Below are 17562 nucleotides of genomic sequence, written 5' to 3' on the forward strand. Positions count from 1 at the left end.
CATCACTAGATATAGATGTAGAGAGAGAAACAAGAAACACAGAAATAAAATACCCACCTCTTTAATTCTTTTGCTCCAATTATCAGAATTTCCTGATCGAAACATAATCAAGAAGAGGAAGAAAGCTTCGATCGATTCTCCCTTCCCTCCTTCAATGGCGATCACTCAGTAGTCAAATTCCGACGCTTTCTTAGGGTTTGTGGAATGCCACCTCAAATTTCATCCATTCCATATTTCTAACCCCTTTCTCTCTTCCTCGACGGAGTTTCGCTTTCGCAGGTACTATTATTCCTCCCTTTATCCTTTTTTGTCTATAATCTTCACGCTTTTTCGATCAGTTTTTGTTTTTTAATTGTTTTTTTTTTTATTTGATTGATGATTTGATAGGGTGATAATAATATGAAATATATGTGATGGTTAGGGTTAGGGCATCATCTGCTGCTCATACGGTGATGGAAGGTTCAGGGAGTATCTCTGATCCGCACAGAGGTGGAGGTGGAGGTGGAGGTGGAGGTGGAAATAGTAATAGCAGCAGCAGCTTGACTTCTTCTTCGAGGTGGTATGGAATGCTATCGGCTTCTAGTATTATTCAAGCGCCCATTTCTTCTTTGTTAGAGTATTCTGGTCTTTTAAGAACGACTCGTTCGAATCATCAAGAAAATGAGTCTTTGATTCCTGGTGGTCTTGGTGGAGGGGGACATGGTTCTAGTAGACTTGATGATTCGTCGGCTTCAGTGGTGCCTAATAATGGAGAGGTTTCCATTAGGATAATTGGGGCGGGAGAGCATGAGAGGGACGGTTCTGGTGGATTGGTTGTTGGGCAAGTAGGTGGGGCACACAATGAGGTGTTGGGACAGCAGCAAATGATGGGTGCGGATGCTCTTCAGGGTGATTTGAGGAGTGATCGTGGAGGAGGAGATGCAGCTGATGGCGCTGGTGGACAGCAGAGTTCAAGTGTGAGTGGGGATGGGGAGGCTGCAGATGAGGCTGGGGGTAATGGAAGGGATTCAACTTACCAGAGATATGATATTCAGCAAGTTGCTAGGTGGATTGAGCAAGTGCTTCCTTTTTCTTTGCTTCTATTGGTTGTCTTCATTCGCCAGCATTTGCAAGGTATTATTTGTTTATTGTCTTACTATCTTAAATCCAGTGGTTTGTGCCTTTTAGATTTCTACATTAGAATTAAGTAATGTGAAAAAGATAACTGAACGTGAACCATGTGGGGGAATCATATTTTGGAACAGTAATTCCCACCAACTAAGTTTTTGGCAAAAGCTGGCAGCGAATGGATATTAGATTTTTTGAACCTACAGGCTTTCATTAGAGATGGGTTGCAGATGAGTTAATGATTATTTTGGTGGATGAGTAGCTTGCAAATTGTTTCCTGGTCAATTAGCATGGTTTGAGCAAGTTCTCATGAAGCCAAAAAAAAAAAAAAGCAAACGATGGTTTTTTTATTTTGCTTTGCTTACCATTACTTGATGGGTGTTACTAGCTACACTTTTCATTTCATCAATCTGATTCATGACTCAACCCATTTGCACCGAGTTCCTTGTTTTCTCGTTCTCAGATGCTTCTCATATAATTAATAATGAGTCTTTTAACTAGAGGAGAGAATTTCTGATATGCTAACCTATTGGTAACTTACTCTTCAGATTAATCTGTTATCCATATAGAAAATAACCTCTTTTTTCATCCTTGTCATCACTGCTCTACACGAAACAGTTTCTCACACAATCTAACCTGATTTTGAAATGTAAACTTGCATATTTATGAATCTTGCTGTATGGTCAATTGGATTCATTTGGCTTTACCAAATTTTTTATATTTTTTTCTTTTCATCTCAAATTTCTTTTTCCTATTGGCCCTGGTACTTTGTATGCGGAATAGGCCATTTGCTGTTTTGCGGTGATGATTGGATAGTTAGTTGATCCTATCCATTATCTGGTGTTAACCAAATGGAGAATCATAGGAGTTCATTGTGAGAGGAGAGAAGAGATCAGAAGGAAAGAGGATTGGAGAAGGGAAGAACAGCTGATATGAGGACTAGGAGTGAAAGGAAGAGAATCAAATGCTGAAATATGGCTGACTGGAAGAAAGAGATCTTAAAAATCAACCTTCTGAACATGAGCTTTTAATTTTCCATTTAATGGAGCTTGATTGAATTCTATTTCTATGATTATTTGGTGGATTCTTCTTGGGTTGGTACGTCTGGTTTTCATTAACATTATTTTGAGAAAGCCTATTCTCTTAACTGGAGAGGTGGCAAGGCTGAATAGGAAAGGGGCCGACTGATTAGTGCCTTTTTAGCCTTTTTCTAAAGGCTATCGTGTGAAGCTAACATGGCTGGCTACATACAAGTATAGCCAAATCAAGATGAGACAGATGGATGGTCAGTCAGTGGCCGCTGCGGGAATACCATAGGAAAGCCCACCCCCGCTAGCTAACACAGAAAGATATTCCCAGATAACAGTAGTCTGTCTCTATTTGAATCCCTTCCTGACCAGGCCAGGCTGAATCGGGCCACCATGTCAGGATGGTAATGGCTCAGCCTACATGCATCATTTGATGAAAGCACTCCAGTCGCCTCCTTGAAGTGGCTTGTCAACCATCTTTTCAAAGCACAGAACAGAAGGACAGGGATAGTTCCTAGGAAGCAAAAAGCTGCAATCGATGTTGCAAACCACATTTTGTTTTAATCTAATTACATCTCAATCCTCTTCAAATGAACTCTTTGATGTCTCTTGTTTCGTGCTTCTCATGTATTGAGACTGAATCTTTTAACTAGAGAAGAAATGTCTATGGTGCTAGCTTTCTAGTTTGTTATACTTCACGGAATCCAATGTCCATATATAAAATAACAATCTTTTCAATTCCTGTCACCCCTGATATCCTTAACAACAGTTGCACATGCACCCCCACCCTCATCCTGTGTGTAAATGCATGTATTTTAATATTGGTCTTATTTTTTAACCTCATTCTATTCCTTTCATCTCAATTGTCACTGCCCATTTTTTCTCTAACTGGTGCTTGTACTCATAGCTAAGCCAGTGCTTAGTTGTTTTAAGATCATTAGATTAGGCAGTAACCAAATGAAGAGTTATAGAAAGTCAGACAAGAGGAGCAGAAAATTGAAAGGAAAGAGGACAGGACTCAAAATCCAGGGATTTAAAATTAGAGAGGGATTTAAACACTTAAACTATGGTTTATAGATAGAGTGTTCTTGAGATATAAACATTCTTTAATTGAGGGTATATAAGCTTAATTCCTAACTACTAGACACTATAAAAGACACTTGAAAATGTTATCCGTTCATTGCTGGGTTCAATAATAAGTTTAAATTTGCAAGATATTTTTTCATGATTTCTAATGGTAGAAAAAAGGAAAACATCTTTTCCATGCACAATAGATTAAAAACAAAGAATATTGATAGATCTTCTGCTTTCTTTTCTTCTTCCATCTCTTCTCCTCTTTTTTTTTTCCTGTCCCTGACTTCTATGCCTTCTTGAAATCAGACCTCTTATCTGCAGAGGTATGATTTAGTGTGATGTTGGTATATTGAAGTTTGGTGTTGTTCTTTAATTACATCACTAGTTGTTGTTTCTGGCTTTTTTTTAAGGAAAAACAAAATTACAGAGGTTTGAGCATGTTGAATTCTGGCCTTCTTTCCGTAAAAGTTTTTATTTCTTATTTTTAAATTTTAAATTTTAAATTTTGTGACATTGCTCTTTATACAAGGAATTGCAGGTTTCTTTGTTACAATTGGAATTGCTGTTGTCATGTTCAAGTCTAATGATATTCTACGAAAACAAACAGCTCTGAAGGTATTTGAGTTTTTCTATATGGACTTGTGCTTAGTGAGAATTTGAGCATTTTTAGTCGGATTAGATTATGATTTTTGAGCTGACTGTTGGTCTTTGCAGGGAGAGAGGAAAATCTCTGTGCTGGTTGGCATCTCACTCGCATTCATGGTCCATGTGGTTGCTGTTTACTGGTGGTATCAAAATGATGATCTTCTGTACCCATTAATCATGCTTCCTCCCAAGTCTATTCCTCCTTTCTGGCATGCTATTTTCATAATCATGGTGAATGGTATGTTTACTGTTTGCAAGTTATTGACATATATCTCTACATCTGATCAACTGAAGATGCACTTTGTTTAAAAAACAAATCTTTAATGATGATACTTAGTAATACTGCATGCATTGTTAAGTTTTGCATGGAATATGCAGAAAAACACATGCATGCAGAGGAACTCTCTTGGTTTTAGGAATATCAATTATTTTTATGACTTCCTTAAAAGTTATTTCCCCTTAATTAAGTACAGTTCCTATTATGTTCTTGTAAGCTTATGGGATGTTTCGAACCTTTAAACCACCACTTGTTATTATTTTTCTGTTTTTAAGAGGGTTCTTATTGTTGTTCTTTTCCAGATACTTTGGTCCGACAGGCAGCAATGGCATTCAAATGTGTTCTGTTAATTTATTACAAGAACAGTAGAGGCCGAAATTACCGCAGGCAGGTGAGATATTATGTAGCAAGCATGTGTAGTTCTATTTGGGTTTTGTCATTTTGATTTGTTCTAAAAAGGATCTGAAAAATGAAGCTTGGTGGGGTTGGCTCCTGTCCACTAATCAGATGAAGATCTCAATCAACTCTCTCCATCATTCTATTCAAGTTTTAGGCCTATATTTGTACATTTATTATGTTCCCTTAGTTTCTGATCATGGTAAGTTTTTCTTTCTAGGGTCAAATGCTTACTTTGGTTGAGTATCTGATTCTGCTGTACCGTGCCTTGTTGCCTGCACCAGTCTGGTACCGTTTCTTTTTAAACAAAGAATATGGGAGCCTCTTTTCGTCACTAATGACTGGGTTGTATCTAACTTTCAAGCTTACTTCTTTTGTTGAGAAGGTATACTGTTTTGTGATTTATTCTTTTTGTTTCCTACATTTGTTCGCCTCTTTTTTTGCATACATCAGGTTGTTATGCAATTATTGAGTAAGCTGAATGGCTTTCCCCTCCATAGCTTGTGTTATCATTTCTTTGACTGCTTTCATATTGGTTGGTGTATTGCAGGTGCAATCCTTCTTTTCTGCTTTGAAGGCGCTATCACGTAAAGAGGTGCACTATGGGGCACATGCAACATCAGAGCAGGTACTGTTGATTTCCCCTTTCTCTTAGATTAGGGCCATGTTTAGAACATTGCGCACATGTCCACGTGCAAGTTTGCAGTTATTTGCTTAAAACTTTATTTTCGGGTTTTCATAGGGCCCAAAGATATCATAAATAGTCCATGCTCAGTTATGTTATGATGAAATAAAGAACCCATGCTTATACTTTGGCAAAAGGAAAAAAAAAACACAGAGCAAGCCTGTCAATAGAATGTGAATTGATGTATCGAGCCCAAGGAAAATTAACTAAGATCCTAAAAAGTCTTGTAATTTCAATTTGCCATTAATGAAAACACCATGTCAGCATTATCCCACCCGCTTTATTTTAATGACACTCTCTCTCCCTCTTCTCCCTCTTGATCTGTTGTAGTTATATTGGAATCTTTTAGTATATGGTTGACTCCCGTTTACTAATTATTTAATTTAAGCTAAAAATGTGAAATATGTAATATTCTTGTTCACCAAAAACCTAAGGATAGCTCGTTTATGACCCACATTTTATTATTATTTTTTGCTATTATGCTTTTGTAAAATTATTTTGGAATTGCAGGTTTCTTTTCATGCACATGATATAATATTATTTTTAAGATCCAATTATAGCTTTCTGATGAATCATCCTATCCTTTGTGATTCATCATTTCCTCAGTTTGGCACAAAGGATTTGTGATAAGTTTTTGGCATTTACAATTTAATTGCTCTTTAACTTGTTGTGCAGGAATTTTTAATCTTTTATAATCCTTGTTTTCTTGAGATTATGTGTGATGGGATGTCACACACACATCCACACTTGTATATTATATGTTTTCTTTTCTCTAGATTTTGTTGGTGGTTCTTGACAAGTAGATGATATAGTTTTTCCATGCGTTTTAAGTCATCAATGCTGCAATGCAGGTCAACGCAGCAGGAGATCTGTGTGCCATATGCCAGGAAAAGATGCATGCTCCTATATTACTTCGATGCAAACACATCTTTTGTGAGGATTGTGTATCAGAATGGTTAGTTTGTATGACCCAATACTACTAGCAATCTATATTCTGTTAGCTGTTGAACTGGACTGAAACCGACTAGCCAACTGCTGTTAATTCATTTGTTTTTTAGCTGAACTTTTATACGTTTTTAATCTGAACCGAGTCTGTTTTCAGGTTTGAGAGGGAAAGGACATGCCCCTTGTGCAGGGCTTTGGTCAAACCTGCAGATCTCAGATCATTTGGTGATGGTTCAACTAGTTTATTATTCCAGATGTTCTAAAAGCGTCTACTGTAGAAACCAGGAGTTTTGCTGCTTGGGAGCTCCACACACATACCCAAAGCTGCCTTTTTCTGATCATCATCTCACTTATACACGTATACGTGGCTGTTTTTGGCTCTGGCTTGTTCATTAGTTAGTTAACCAAGAAAAATCAAACCAAAGAAAGTAGGTGGAACTTGAATTGGCTGTCCATTCGACTGTGTGTCGTGAAAGGATGAGTGTATCAAATGGCCTTGAAGACCCAGTTCCTCAAATGACTAACAATATATGTATCATCCTCATTTGCCTTGAATGGAAATTTTCTTTCATTTTTTTGTCATAAAACTGTACATGCTTCTATTCTCAAGGAATGAATGAATGCCTTTGCAATTTGGAGTGCTTAGCGTATATGTAAACATGGCAACCTGATTGGTTGAAGTTTTTAACTTTCTGCTTTGTGTTAGTGGTTTAAGTTGGCATTGCACCATCTCTAACCCATCCTCTGCCAATCAGCAGTCCTGACTCTATGCAGGACGTGAATTTAGAATCCGCTTCTACACTTTCATGGCTGAATAAGCCGCCTTGCAGCCTGCTGGTCTGGCAAGATTGAATCCTTCCGTAACTGGTGCATGCTGGCATGCCCCTTGGGGGATGAATTATGAAAGGAGTCTGAGTGTAAACTAGTTGGAGATGGGGTGCCAAACAGCTCTTCATGAACTGGTATTAGAAGTCGAGTTTTGGTTGGCAAAACGCAACAAAAAATTCGGAGGATGACAAGAAAATAAGGTTGTGGGTGATTGCAAGGTGATTTCAATGGCTTTATGCAAGGCAATCCATGCAGCTGTTCCAACACGGTCAAAAGTAGTTATATTTTGCTTCCAATATAGCGTGTAAAAGAGTTGTTTTATCGACATTTGATTGCAGAATAAAACAAGGATGTTTTGTGATTTTAAACTATACAGATGAGTTGATGATGGGCCATACGATGTACAACAATTTATTTATTAGATCAAACAAGTTGCTAACTGCAAGTCTGTAGTATGAGAAAGGAAAATCAGGCTTTATTTCATAACAAATACACAACTGCATACACAATTTCATGCACAAAACAATAAAGAATGCTACCCAAGAAAGAAAAAATCTCCCCAAAACCTTGGCTTTAACCAGCCACACAACCAGAAAAAAAAAAAAAAAAACCAGCCTCAGACAAAACTATTGATGCCAGAGATGGATAGGACTACTTGTTTACACCAGGTGATACCGATGAGGATGTTTTTTCCTTTTCCTCCTTGTGAATTGGAGACATTGGAGTGCATTTCTCATCTGCTTGCTTGTTTGCAGGGATATGTTTTGCCTCTTCTTTTTCCTTACGGACAGGCATACCTGCACTTGGGGGGGCATCTCTTCCTGCATCTTCTTCCACTTCCTTGAGTGCAGGTGCACCTGCACTTTGTGGGGCATCACTTTCGGAAACCTCCTGTGTTTCTGGTGGTAGGTCAGGGACAGGATAGATTTCCTTCTCAAATAGTGAACGTAATGTGTTCTCAGAAGGTGGGGTGGAGGAGGGTGGAGAAACAGAGAGCATCCTCGTAAAGGGATAAACTTCTGTGACTTCTTCACTGCCTTCGTCCAGATAAACAACATCCTGCATTGTAAGTTGGTGGTATTCAACAATTTCTCTCAGAAAGCGGTTCTCACGAGCATAAACAGAATTGTCATGTGCTAGACGGGCCTTCTCAGCCAAAAGTGTCTCCAATTGAAGGCGGATCTGCCATATCAGAAATGTCAGTTAGATTATTACAATTGTCTCGAAGCATTGTCGTACAAGCACCCTACAGAAATAGAAAGCTATGCTCGACGATATGAAGATCAACATTGCAGATGAAACAGGAATTAAGAAATTAGGACAAACAGGGTCTTATATAGAGAACCTCGTCAGAGAAGAGTGCAAAGTAGTAGAAGAAAGCATTACCAGATCATCATCGTCAGCGGAGCTGCCCTTTTCACAGCTCTCCCGAAGGATCTTATTCTCTTCTTCAAGCTGCGAACATCTTTGTTTAGCAAAAGCCAGGTCTGCTTTAACTGTTTTCAGTTCCCGCAGAAGAAGTTTTGCTTTGGCAGCAGTAGCCATTGCAACCTGTGAACAAAAGCAAAGGCTAATCATGCATTTCACCAGCTAGGAGATTGAAACTAGGCTCACAACTTTGTCTTTCGCTGAAGCTAATAATTTCAAATCAATGCTGGCCATAAGATTCATATCCTGTTTTTAACATTTGATGTAATTATTCTGAAGTTGCTGCAAAGTGAGCCAATTCAAAGCCATTATAACTGAAAGCTTTAATCTTGTTCAAGCCACAGGCTAAAATCTAAGTCACCAAATGAAAAAGGAAAGAAATTCACACTTTTCCCACAGCCGCGATAATTTATCTCGTATCTAGAGACCTCCATATTTGGTGACATGCTGCTTAGTAGTTTAAATTAATTTAATTGAGAACTTAAATCTTATTTGATTTCCATATTAAAGAATTGAAAACATTTCCAGATGAAACAGTGACCCTCAAATACAAAGTTGCCACCTTACATCGCGAGATGCCTTCAATTGATTTTCATGGTTCAGTGGCTGTGTAGGCTGTTGCATCCATGAACTATTTTCACCAGGACCTTGATTATGTGCCTCAGGACCTTTTCGCCTGATTTGCAGTTTGCGAGTTTCCTGGATGATATCTGCAGTCTTATTTTCCACAATAGTGCGACCTTCCTGGAAAAGTAACCAGAGATATTGAAGCAAGAAAATATAATTTCTAGACTTGGTGAATTTTAAATGTATGACTGTTTTATTCCAAACATGTAGCCCTGAAAATGTACTTTGTTAGCACCATTGTCACTTATTTTCATCAACTCTTCTGTAACCTACCTAATCTCTAATAACAAACATTGAATTTAGCTGTTCACTGTTGTATTTAATAGAGCTTTATATCCACTGCCATAATTCTCAGCAATAGAAAAGGGAACTAAAACAACAGCAGTCAAGTTGGAGGACTGTCCTCAGGATAAAAGTGGTAGAAAGTAGGGAAAGAAAAAACCCTTTTGATGCGGTGCGTATACCTTTACAAGTTAACAAGCTGGCTACATTTAGCAATCCTTGCCTTGCTCAGGTGATAGATATGAAATCATGAGCTCATCAAGTCGGATCAGGAATAACAACCAGTTAAACAGTAAAAGTACAATGGATAATTTGCCTAGAGTTGCAGAGGAAGCAAAACATCTTACCTCGAAAGCCTTTTCAAAGGTATCACCAATTTGATTAAGGGAAGAAGTAATCTTATCCAAGCCCTTTCGTAGTGTAGGATTATCCATTTTCCTAAAGCCCTCGGGTGTACGGTATGAATACTGTAAAAGAAACAAAAATATTACAACAATCATTTGATCACCATTGCTCATTTATTTCCTGATTTTCTTCACTGAAATAAGTGAGACTCCAATATTAAGTTCGTAATCACCTGACCACCTGCAGAGGTATCTGGCATCTGGAACCTGGATCTTGCCGGTGTTTCAAATTGTTGAGACAAATTATCTTCCTCGATAATTGCTTTTGCTTTCTGAGCAAGAACACCCCAAAAACCCTTCGACCCATTTGTTCCCAGTTTGTCTTCATATGCATCGAACACCTAATGTTCAGGCATCATACCCTCATCAAATTTACAGGGTAAGAATAACGTGGAATACATCTGGTAATTAATGCAATGACATGCAAGCCAATCTGTCATCTTTTCACAGCAACCATTACCAATCATGCCAACAACGGGCAAGGGCATCAGTCCAGTCATAAAAGACTCGAAGATTTAGGCTCTGGAGATATGAGCATCTAATTTGGAGTCCCCTATTATCTAACAAAAAACAAGTATATATTATCAATTCATGATTTTTTGCCAAACCAAGAGAGGAAAAGCATAGAGACGATAAGCATATAAAATTTATTGAATCCTACCAGAAACAATACTATAAAACTATCAATGTTTCTAATATATATATATATATTTTTATCATCTATGCTTCTAATGTTATTGAATACATCACAAAATGAAAGATCAATAAAACTGAAGCAGTGATCAGAACTGATTTTTTATGTAGTCATGACATGAAAGTGGATTCATAAGATCAATTTAAAGATGCAGATCAGATGAGATCCATTTTCATTTTTAGCAGAGAAAACAAATCCTAAATGTAGCAGAAACAGGAGAAGAAGTAAAAAGGTTCTTAATAGAAAAAAGACGTAAAGTAGACCTTAGATCTCTGAGAGATAGAACCACCAGCATATGCAGAAGAAAGGGATGATTCACGATGAGCAGCAGATGCCCTAATAGCCTGAGCAGCCAGAGATGGGGACGAAGAAGATGTTGTAAACAATGTGTCATCGTTATTATTACTATTTTTGTTGATGTTATCATGGTGGTGGTCATGTTCTGGTGGGCGATAAATCTCTTCTTTGAACGTTGATGCCCTAGTGATTCCTTGTCTTCTCCTATACGCCATTTCTTTTTATCAATAATAACTTGTTCTTGGCCGTTACAGCCACCGGCAACCGCCACAATGACAAAGTGGAGGTGGTGATCACGGAAGAGGAAGATCACCACAGCCCATAACCGTCTCTCTGTTTATGGATTTGTCTAACGAACTTTTACTTGTATTTTTTTGGTTTTGTACCACAAAAACAAGACATAATTTATTACCATGAGGAATGCTAATGTGACAACACTTGTATGCCTTTTAAGATACTTGCACCCTTTGATTTTTCATGTTTTTGTGATCCAATGGCCTGCATTGACTGGGAGTTGTGCCCCTTCCAAATATACTATTACTGGGTGCCTTGCTTCTTTTTCCTGGGATAAATTGCCAAATGAGTGGTATAATTTGTGTGTGACCAAGGTTCAATTTTATATATTTTGACCACTCAACCTGCGAGGCTTACAACTCACAAATGCATCTTCTACCTTTGCATATGCAAGACAACTCACATATGTTCGAAGAAACAAGTCCGACTGTATGCCTGTCACTGTCCATCAGGACATCTTTCCAGTTATGGGATTCTTTATTTTATCATCATTGAATCAGTCTCGCCAATCCCATTTCTTCTCTTTGTACTTGGTTTATGCAAAAAGAAAGCCTTTTTTATTGTTAAAGTTTCTAGTCCAGATAGTTCATTGAATAGCAAGTTAGCAACCCTTTTAATTGATACGTGGTCTAGACTCTTGAGCCCCAAGATTTGATGGAGTCTTCCATAAGGAAGATTTTCTCAAGATCTTTACCTTGTCATTGATTAATACAAGTTCAAACCAAGATTGAAATGAAGGCTTGCTTGATAAATGATGGGATTGGCATAGCATCTTTCTCAAAAAAAAATTGTTTAATCATAGTTAATTACAGAACAATTCCTAGGAGGCTGCAATCATTGACTGCTTTTACAACGAAAGGCTTTTTCTTTGATGCAATGCATTAGCAATATATGTACATGCTGTAAAACATGTTCCCTACCAATGAGTTCTTCATGCTAAATTACATTATGTTACAGCTGAAGAGCCAAGTTAGCATGCTGAGTATTCAAAGAGGAATGTGGTCGGCTATCATTGTAAGTCTCGCCTGCTCTGTTTGGAACAGGTCCCTGCATGCCCGAACCATTCTGTGAAAATCTATTCTGCCCCAGAGAATTTATCTGGTCAAGCCGTGTCTTTAAAAATGGCAGATCAAAGATGAAATGACCAGAAACAGGTGAAGGTTGTTCGCTTGGTTTCAAGGCAGGAATTCTCTCAGATGAACCACCTAGTCCATGACTTGGACCTTGAGTAGAAAAGGCTTGATCACCACCTCGACATTGAGTACTTAGAATACGTGTACTGCCCGTATTTCGATTAAAACTTGACATGCCTGTGGTTTTTAATGGCCATGAAGATGGTGAAAAAGTGTAACTTTCACTCAGCCTGCTTTCCAAAGCATTTGACTCAGAGTTCTTGAAACCTAAATCCAATGATTGTGGCTTGTTATCCATCTTGCTTTTCCCCACTTTCCACATTGCTGAATCGTCATCATTTACACTTAAATCAGCAGTTAAAAGATTCAGATCTCTAGCATCAGTGACATATGAATGTGAACCTTGTTGAAGGCCTCTGTTTTGGCTTTGGTGAGGCTTTTCATTCTCTGAGACATTGGCAACATCCATTTCATTAGCAAGCGAAACTTCACTTTTAATGGCGCCAAAGTTACTGTAACAATTATGGTTTGGCGCCCCTTCACTTGAAGTTCCATGCAAGCTCAATTTGTTACCAGCGTAAGCTCTGCCTCCTTTATCGACATCGAACATGTCTATTCTTTCACCCAGGCTTATATTTTGGCAGGCAGCAGAGGGTGGAGCATCAAAAGTAGGTGGATACTGAGCAGAGGCTGATGCTGCAAAATTTTGACAGTTTGGAGCCTGGAGCCAAAAGTTTGAACCTGGAGTTGAAAAATTGGCAGCAGTGTTCAACCATCCATTTAACTTGCGTCTAGCAACCATTTGGGCAGTTGGCCCTAAGTCCTTAACAAACAACAGTAAGCTTTTGCTGTAGGAAGTATCCTGCTGATTCACCTACATCAAGCAAGAAACGCCATGTCATCAACCATCTGAAAGCTAGTAATCCGTGGTATCAGGAAGCATAGATAGAAAACAGAAAACTCTCTTGGGTTAGTCACTTACATGCACTAGTGGCTTTGAATTACTATAAATTGATGAAGTAATTGGATAGTTCTCGTTGAGGAAGGACATCCATGGTTTATATGTAGAACGTCTATCTGTTTCATCAGAAGATCTTTTACTGTCTCCAGAACCTGTTGAAGAAAAGCTTATTAAAAGATGTTATGAAATTTGTAAAGTTATACTTCATGGTGAGAATAAAAAAAATTCTGCTTCTCAGTTTCCCTATTGTTGGAACAAATGGCTTCATGCATTTGGGAACAATCTACATTGAAGCACCTCGCAGACTAGGGGTATGAATATTCTTGAGTTTGAAACCTTCAGAATTGCGTAATCTAAACAACCAGTTGTGTAGTGGGAACATTCTAGCCTTTTTCCATGGGGAGCAGATCCGATTATGACCTCATGTCAAAGGGATAAAATCATAACCTAGCGAATCTTTTGAATTTAAATGCAAGTGTACGATAAACCACACATGGAAAGCTCCTTCTGGACAGAGAGTTTCTATCCTTTAAAGATACAGATTCCAAATATCGACAAATCACAGATGGAGAGCTCCTTAGATTCGTTTTCAAAGCAATTCCTTAAATTTCTAGGTCAACACTTAAACATATTCTGTGCATGTTGGGTCTGCCCTTCCCTAAAATGAGTCCTTGAGGAATTTGATTTTGAGAGGGTCAGAACAGAATTCACGTCTTACCAAAAAATACTCTGTCGTCTGTTGCATCAGAATGAGTTGTAATACCCAAACATCCAGAGTTCAATTGGATTGCTCTTTTCAGACTTGATGAACAACTTGTTAAACATGGGGTGGGTTTTGGAGATACATGGACAGCTGTATTACTCGATTTTGAACTCATCGCAACCTTAGGAGATGAGCTATAATTTGAACCGTTGGCTTCATGTTGGGGCCTTCTAAATCTTGAACCCTTGGCTTCATGTTGGGGCCTTCTACCATTTCTCCTTCTCATCCCCAAGAATTCCAGTTCAAAATTCTCAGGATCAGTTCTAAGAACATGGAAAACCTTCTTTGCTAATTCATCTATGGCACGAGCCTGTAAAAACCAACCTTCGACATTCAATTGAAGTGAAAATTTCATAATTCATCTAAGCAGAATATTTATAATTCATCTAAGCAGAATATTCTTTGAATATGATTCAGTTCTTTGACAGGAAATCGATATCATACCTGTCTGAAATAAATGGTGGAAGAGGAATTAAAGTGCATTGCATTTCCAGATATTAGAAACACATCATGCTGCATATCAGTAAAATTTAGTTATCAGGAAAAAAAAAAAAAAAACAGAAGTTTCTTGTTCAGAAGATATATGTTTCACACATCAACCTTGTAAAACAAATGTGCCTTCAAACAAATGTACATTTAAAACCATAAATAGAGAGCTAATGCTTGATGAATGAGCAAACCTCAAATTGTTCAAGACTTTTATACATTCCCTCATGTAGTTTAGCCCTCATGGTGCCGAAATCCATAGGCTCTTTAATGATTTCATAGTACTCCTCAACCTTATCAGCAGTAATTCCATAAATAAAATGGACAAGAAAGGACAAATTCATGGTATGGAAAGAAACTTCTGGCCAAATACCAACCTCATTTGGGTCAACTGGTTCTGCAAATAATTCATGGGTATCTCTCCTAAGACAGAAAAATAAGAAACAAAAGTCAGAACAAGAAAGAAAACAATTTTCAACCAGCGATAGACACTCCACAGTAAGAACCTCAGCAGCTGTGTCATTTCCCCGGTTGCAAAAAACAAAGTTATAATTGGGAATTTAATCATGATCTTAAATACTTAATGCATACAAGAATTCCTCAGTATCTCAAATGATATAAAAGCATTTGAGAAAATATCCACCTCTGCAATACGTCAATGATATGCTCAAGTATGCGTTTTTCTGGCACCCATGATGTACATGGCGAACTAGATGGTTGATCTGATGCAGGAGAAAAACTAGAGTCACAAACAGAGAAACTTGAAGATCTAATTTACAAAATTAACTAAAAAAACATGAAGATCACCTGGAGAATCAGCTTGTCCTTTCTGTTTTGGGCTATCTTTATTCTGCAAAATGGGTTCATCTGGTCCAAAAGGGAATGTGATGTTAGTGTCAATGAAACTTAAAGCAGCAGGCACTTTGCAACAACATTTTAACGAAACTAAAAGGCTTACCACTACGGATTGGATGATCTTCGTAACTTATTTCTCTGTCATCAGATACATCACTTGACTTGGGCTCCTGAAACCAGACTCAGGGAACAATGAATACTTTCTATCAATCTATACAACCTCTAGAGCCATGAGGAGAGACCAAGAGGCAACAATCAAGCACATCATGACAATCACAAAGTACTGTTTAGTTACTAGCACTCTATAGAAACAGGTTTTGCATATCATGGTAAAGTAGCAGGCTTTTTAAAATTTGAATACAACATAACTCATATGCTGAAGGTAAGAATGCAGTAGAAAGAGAAGAAAAAATTCTGAAGGAGCCCCACTGCCTTAAGAATTACAATAAAAGCAACAAAGATAGTAATGATCAAGTAAAACCCATATGCTGTATTTGAGCTGCAACGTTGGGTGGGGTCAATCAACTGCTACTTCCAATAGCACAACAGATTATTCTCATGAATTTATGTAGTCATCAACTTTCACCCATACAGGAGTCCTCTTTAAAACGCCCCAGCAACTTAGAAGTTAGATCCCAAATAAAAGAACACTTGGGCATGACCAACTCAATTATAGTGAGCAAGAAACCAGCAAAAATACTCATCATTGCAAATAATTAGCTCCATAAAACAAAGAATTTGATGAAAATGATAGTTGTTACCACACCCCACCAACAACCCCGAGTAAGTAAATAGATGGATAGATAACAAAAATAAAAGGGAGGCAAAGAATAAAACACCTGTTGAGAATTGGGAGTAGAAGCCACATCTTGAGGAGGTATAAGCTTCCTCTTTTTCTTAGCCCTTGTCGTACAGGCTGGACCCTCAGTTTGGTTCTCCTTTTGCTGGTCTAACTCCTTGTCTTGTACCTCGGCAGCAGTGCTGGCACTAGTGCTAGTAATGCTCCTAGTAAGCCTAGTTTTTTTAGCAACAGTGGTCCTCCTTGGTGGCTGAGCCTTCCACAAATCCAAAGCAGATATCCTAGGACTCCTTCTGTCTCCCTCTCTCAGCATTCTCCCCCTCTTCATTTTTGTACTTTCCTAGCCAACAAAACCAAAAGAGAAACAAACCCACATTGTCAATTTTGTAACTTTATGTTTACTCATTTCAAAGAAGACAAACTTTACACTCAAATAATCACAAACACCCACCTCAAGTTTGACAAGAACAACAACCCAGGTTTCTTTTTCCCCCAGCACAGAGCTTTATAGAAAGAGACGCGGGTGGTGATGAGACAGTGAGCAATGAGAATGGTAGAGAGGGTGGTGCATTGAAGAAGTACAGCTAGGAGGAAGCAGATGGGGTGTAGTTTTTTCCATTTTAGTGAGAGAGATGCAAAATTTTCAAGCAAGGAAAATGCTTAAAAACCCCATTAATTGATTTGATTGCTGTTACTAATTGCTGCTGATTGTTAAAAATGAACTCTTTTGTTTACAAAATAAAAGAGTGGTATTTGGCAGGTGATTACAGGATGCTCCTGCCATCAAAGAGGACTGACACACAGGATAAATAATTAAATATCTTTTAAATATAATAATAAAAATAATAATTGAAACGAAGGGTTTTTTGAAAGCTTCTGCCCTGTAATGAACAGAGAGAGAGAGAGAGACAGAGAGTGTGGGGCTCCACAGACCGCAACCAGACAAGAAACGAATCAGCTAAAAGAGACTCTTCCCTTTATTTATCTATTTTATTACTTGAAATAATAGTTTCTTTTTAAATTTTTTTTTTTTTTTTGCCGTCGACGCTTGATAGTCCATGGGCCGAGTCTGTTGTCACATCCTGACCACTTCGACCTTTCAGGCCCATGTTTTTATGGAATAAAAAACTTTCAACTTATTTTTCACATTAAAAAAATAATAATAACGAATTGGTAGAAAATATAAGATTTTACAAGTAAATTATACGAATAAAATTTTATTATTATTGTTCGCGGAAAAATTTAAATCCCCCCTTGTTTTTCATTTTGGTTAATTTTCTCTTTAATTGAGAAAGATTTTACAAGTAAATTATAAGAATAAACTCTTATTATTATTATTTGCAGCAAAATTATTACGAATGCTGTAGTTATGTGTGTGTAGATTGCTTGGTTGGAAGGACTAACAGTAGATTGGGGAGGGGAAACTTTGACCATTAAAACAACAAAATAATTACTTTTTACATTTAATGAAAATAATTGCATTTACTATTTTCCATCTTCATAGGATACATTCACTATGTGAAAGCTAGTTTAATGTTTGGTTTCTTTCTTTTT

General features: G+C 37.7%; 3 protein-coding genes across 6 annotated transcripts; 1 reads left to right on the forward strand and 2 right to left on the reverse strand.

Annotated features, from left to right (window-relative positions):
* On the forward strand, positions 1–6802 carry LOC118047170 (uncharacterized). 3 transcript variants are annotated; one of them, XM_035056358.2, is made up of 9 exons: positions 1–279; positions 388–1113; positions 3739–3824; positions 3924–4092; positions 4434–4522; positions 4748–4912; positions 5078–5155; positions 6064–6167; positions 6315–6802. In XM_035056358.2, the coding sequence occupies exons 2-9, from the start codon at positions 414–416 to the stop codon at positions 6418–6420; spliced, it is 1497 nt and encodes a 498-aa protein (XP_034912249.1). In that variant the 5' UTR covers positions 1–279; positions 388–413; the 3' UTR covers positions 6421–6802. The 3 variants fall into 3 exon arrangements, with proteins under 3 accessions (XP_034912249.1, XP_034912250.1, XP_034912251.1); XM_035056359.2 differs by having other exon boundaries at positions 2–279; positions 3748–3824; XM_035056360.2 differs by having other exon boundaries at positions 2–279; positions 422–1113.
* A 636-nt stretch (positions 6803–7438) lies between these two features.
* Positions 7439–11280, reverse strand: LOC118047171 (uncharacterized). The gene is made up of 6 exons (XM_035056362.2): positions 10684–11280; positions 9900–10067; positions 9670–9789; positions 8981–9157; positions 8372–8536; positions 7439–8167 (listed from the first exon to the last, which is right to left on the reverse strand). The coding sequence occupies exons 1-6, from the start codon at positions 10930–10932 to the stop codon at positions 7637–7639; spliced, it is 1410 nt and encodes a 469-aa protein (XP_034912253.1). The 5' UTR covers positions 10933–11280; the 3' UTR covers positions 7439–7636.
* Positions 11281–11784: 504 nt separating this feature from the next.
* On the reverse strand, positions 11785–16933 carry LOC118047210 (uncharacterized). Of its 2 annotated transcripts, none has more exons than XM_035056438.2 (11): positions 16460–16933; positions 16049–16343; positions 15313–15379; positions 15162–15221; positions 14998–15076; positions 14732–14777; positions 14549–14647; positions 14313–14381; positions 13824–14178; positions 13127–13257; positions 11785–13018 (listed from the first exon to the last, which is right to left on the reverse strand). In XM_035056438.2, exons 2-11 carry the CDS (start codon positions 16334–16336, stop codon positions 11963–11965), a joined length of 2250 nt encoding a protein of 749 aa, XP_034912329.1. In that variant the 5' UTR covers positions 16337–16343; positions 16460–16933; the 3' UTR covers positions 11785–11962. The 2 variants fall into 2 exon arrangements, with proteins under 2 accessions (XP_034912329.1, XP_034912328.1); XM_035056437.2 differs by having other exon boundaries at positions 16049–16348.
* Positions 16934–17562: the final 629 nt, after the last annotated feature.

Source organism: Populus alba, chromosome 16 (assembly GCF_005239225.2).
Source record: "Populus alba chromosome 16, ASM523922v2, whole genome shotgun sequence".
Lineage (NCBI taxonomy): Eukaryota > Viridiplantae > Streptophyta > Magnoliopsida > Malpighiales > Salicaceae > Populus > Populus alba.

Bases quoted from the DNA above. Each gene is read 5' to 3' on its own strand.
- LOC118047170 (XM_035056358.2), top strand. From the start codon at position 414: ATGGTTAGGGTTAGGGCATCATCTGCTGCTCATACGGTGATGGAAGGT. The intron at 4,093-4,433 runs GTATGTTTACTG...GTTCTTTTCCAG, and splicing joins TTTCATAATCATGGTGAATG to ATACTTTGGTCCGACAGGCA. The intron at 4,913-5,077 runs GTATACTGTTTT...GGTGTATTGCAG, and splicing joins TTACTTCTTTTGTTGAGAAG to GTGCAATCCTTCTTTTCTGC.
- LOC118047210 (XM_035056438.2), bottom strand. From the start codon at position 16,336: ATGAAGAGGGGGAGAATGCTGAGAGAGGGAGACAGAAGGAGTCCTAGG. The intron at 14,648-14,731 runs GTTGGTATTTGG...ACTGCTGATAAG, and splicing joins AACCAGTTGACCCAAATGAG to GTTGAGGAGTACTATGAAAT. The intron at 14,382-14,548 runs GTTTGCTCATTC...ACTGATATGCAG, and splicing joins AAAGTCTTGAACAATTTGAG to CATGATGTGTTTCTAATATC.
- LOC118047171 (XM_035056362.2), bottom strand. From the start codon at position 10,932: ATGGCGTATAGGAGAAGACAAGGAATCACTAGGGCATCAACGTTCAAA. The intron at 9,790-9,899 runs GTGATTACGAAC...TTTCTTTTACAG, and splicing joins ATACCTCTGCAGGTGGTCAG to TATTCATACCGTACACCCGA. The intron at 9,158-9,669 runs GTAAGATGTTTT...TTACTTTTCCAG, and splicing joins CCTTTGAAAAGGCTTTCGAG to GAAGGTCGCACTATTGTGGA.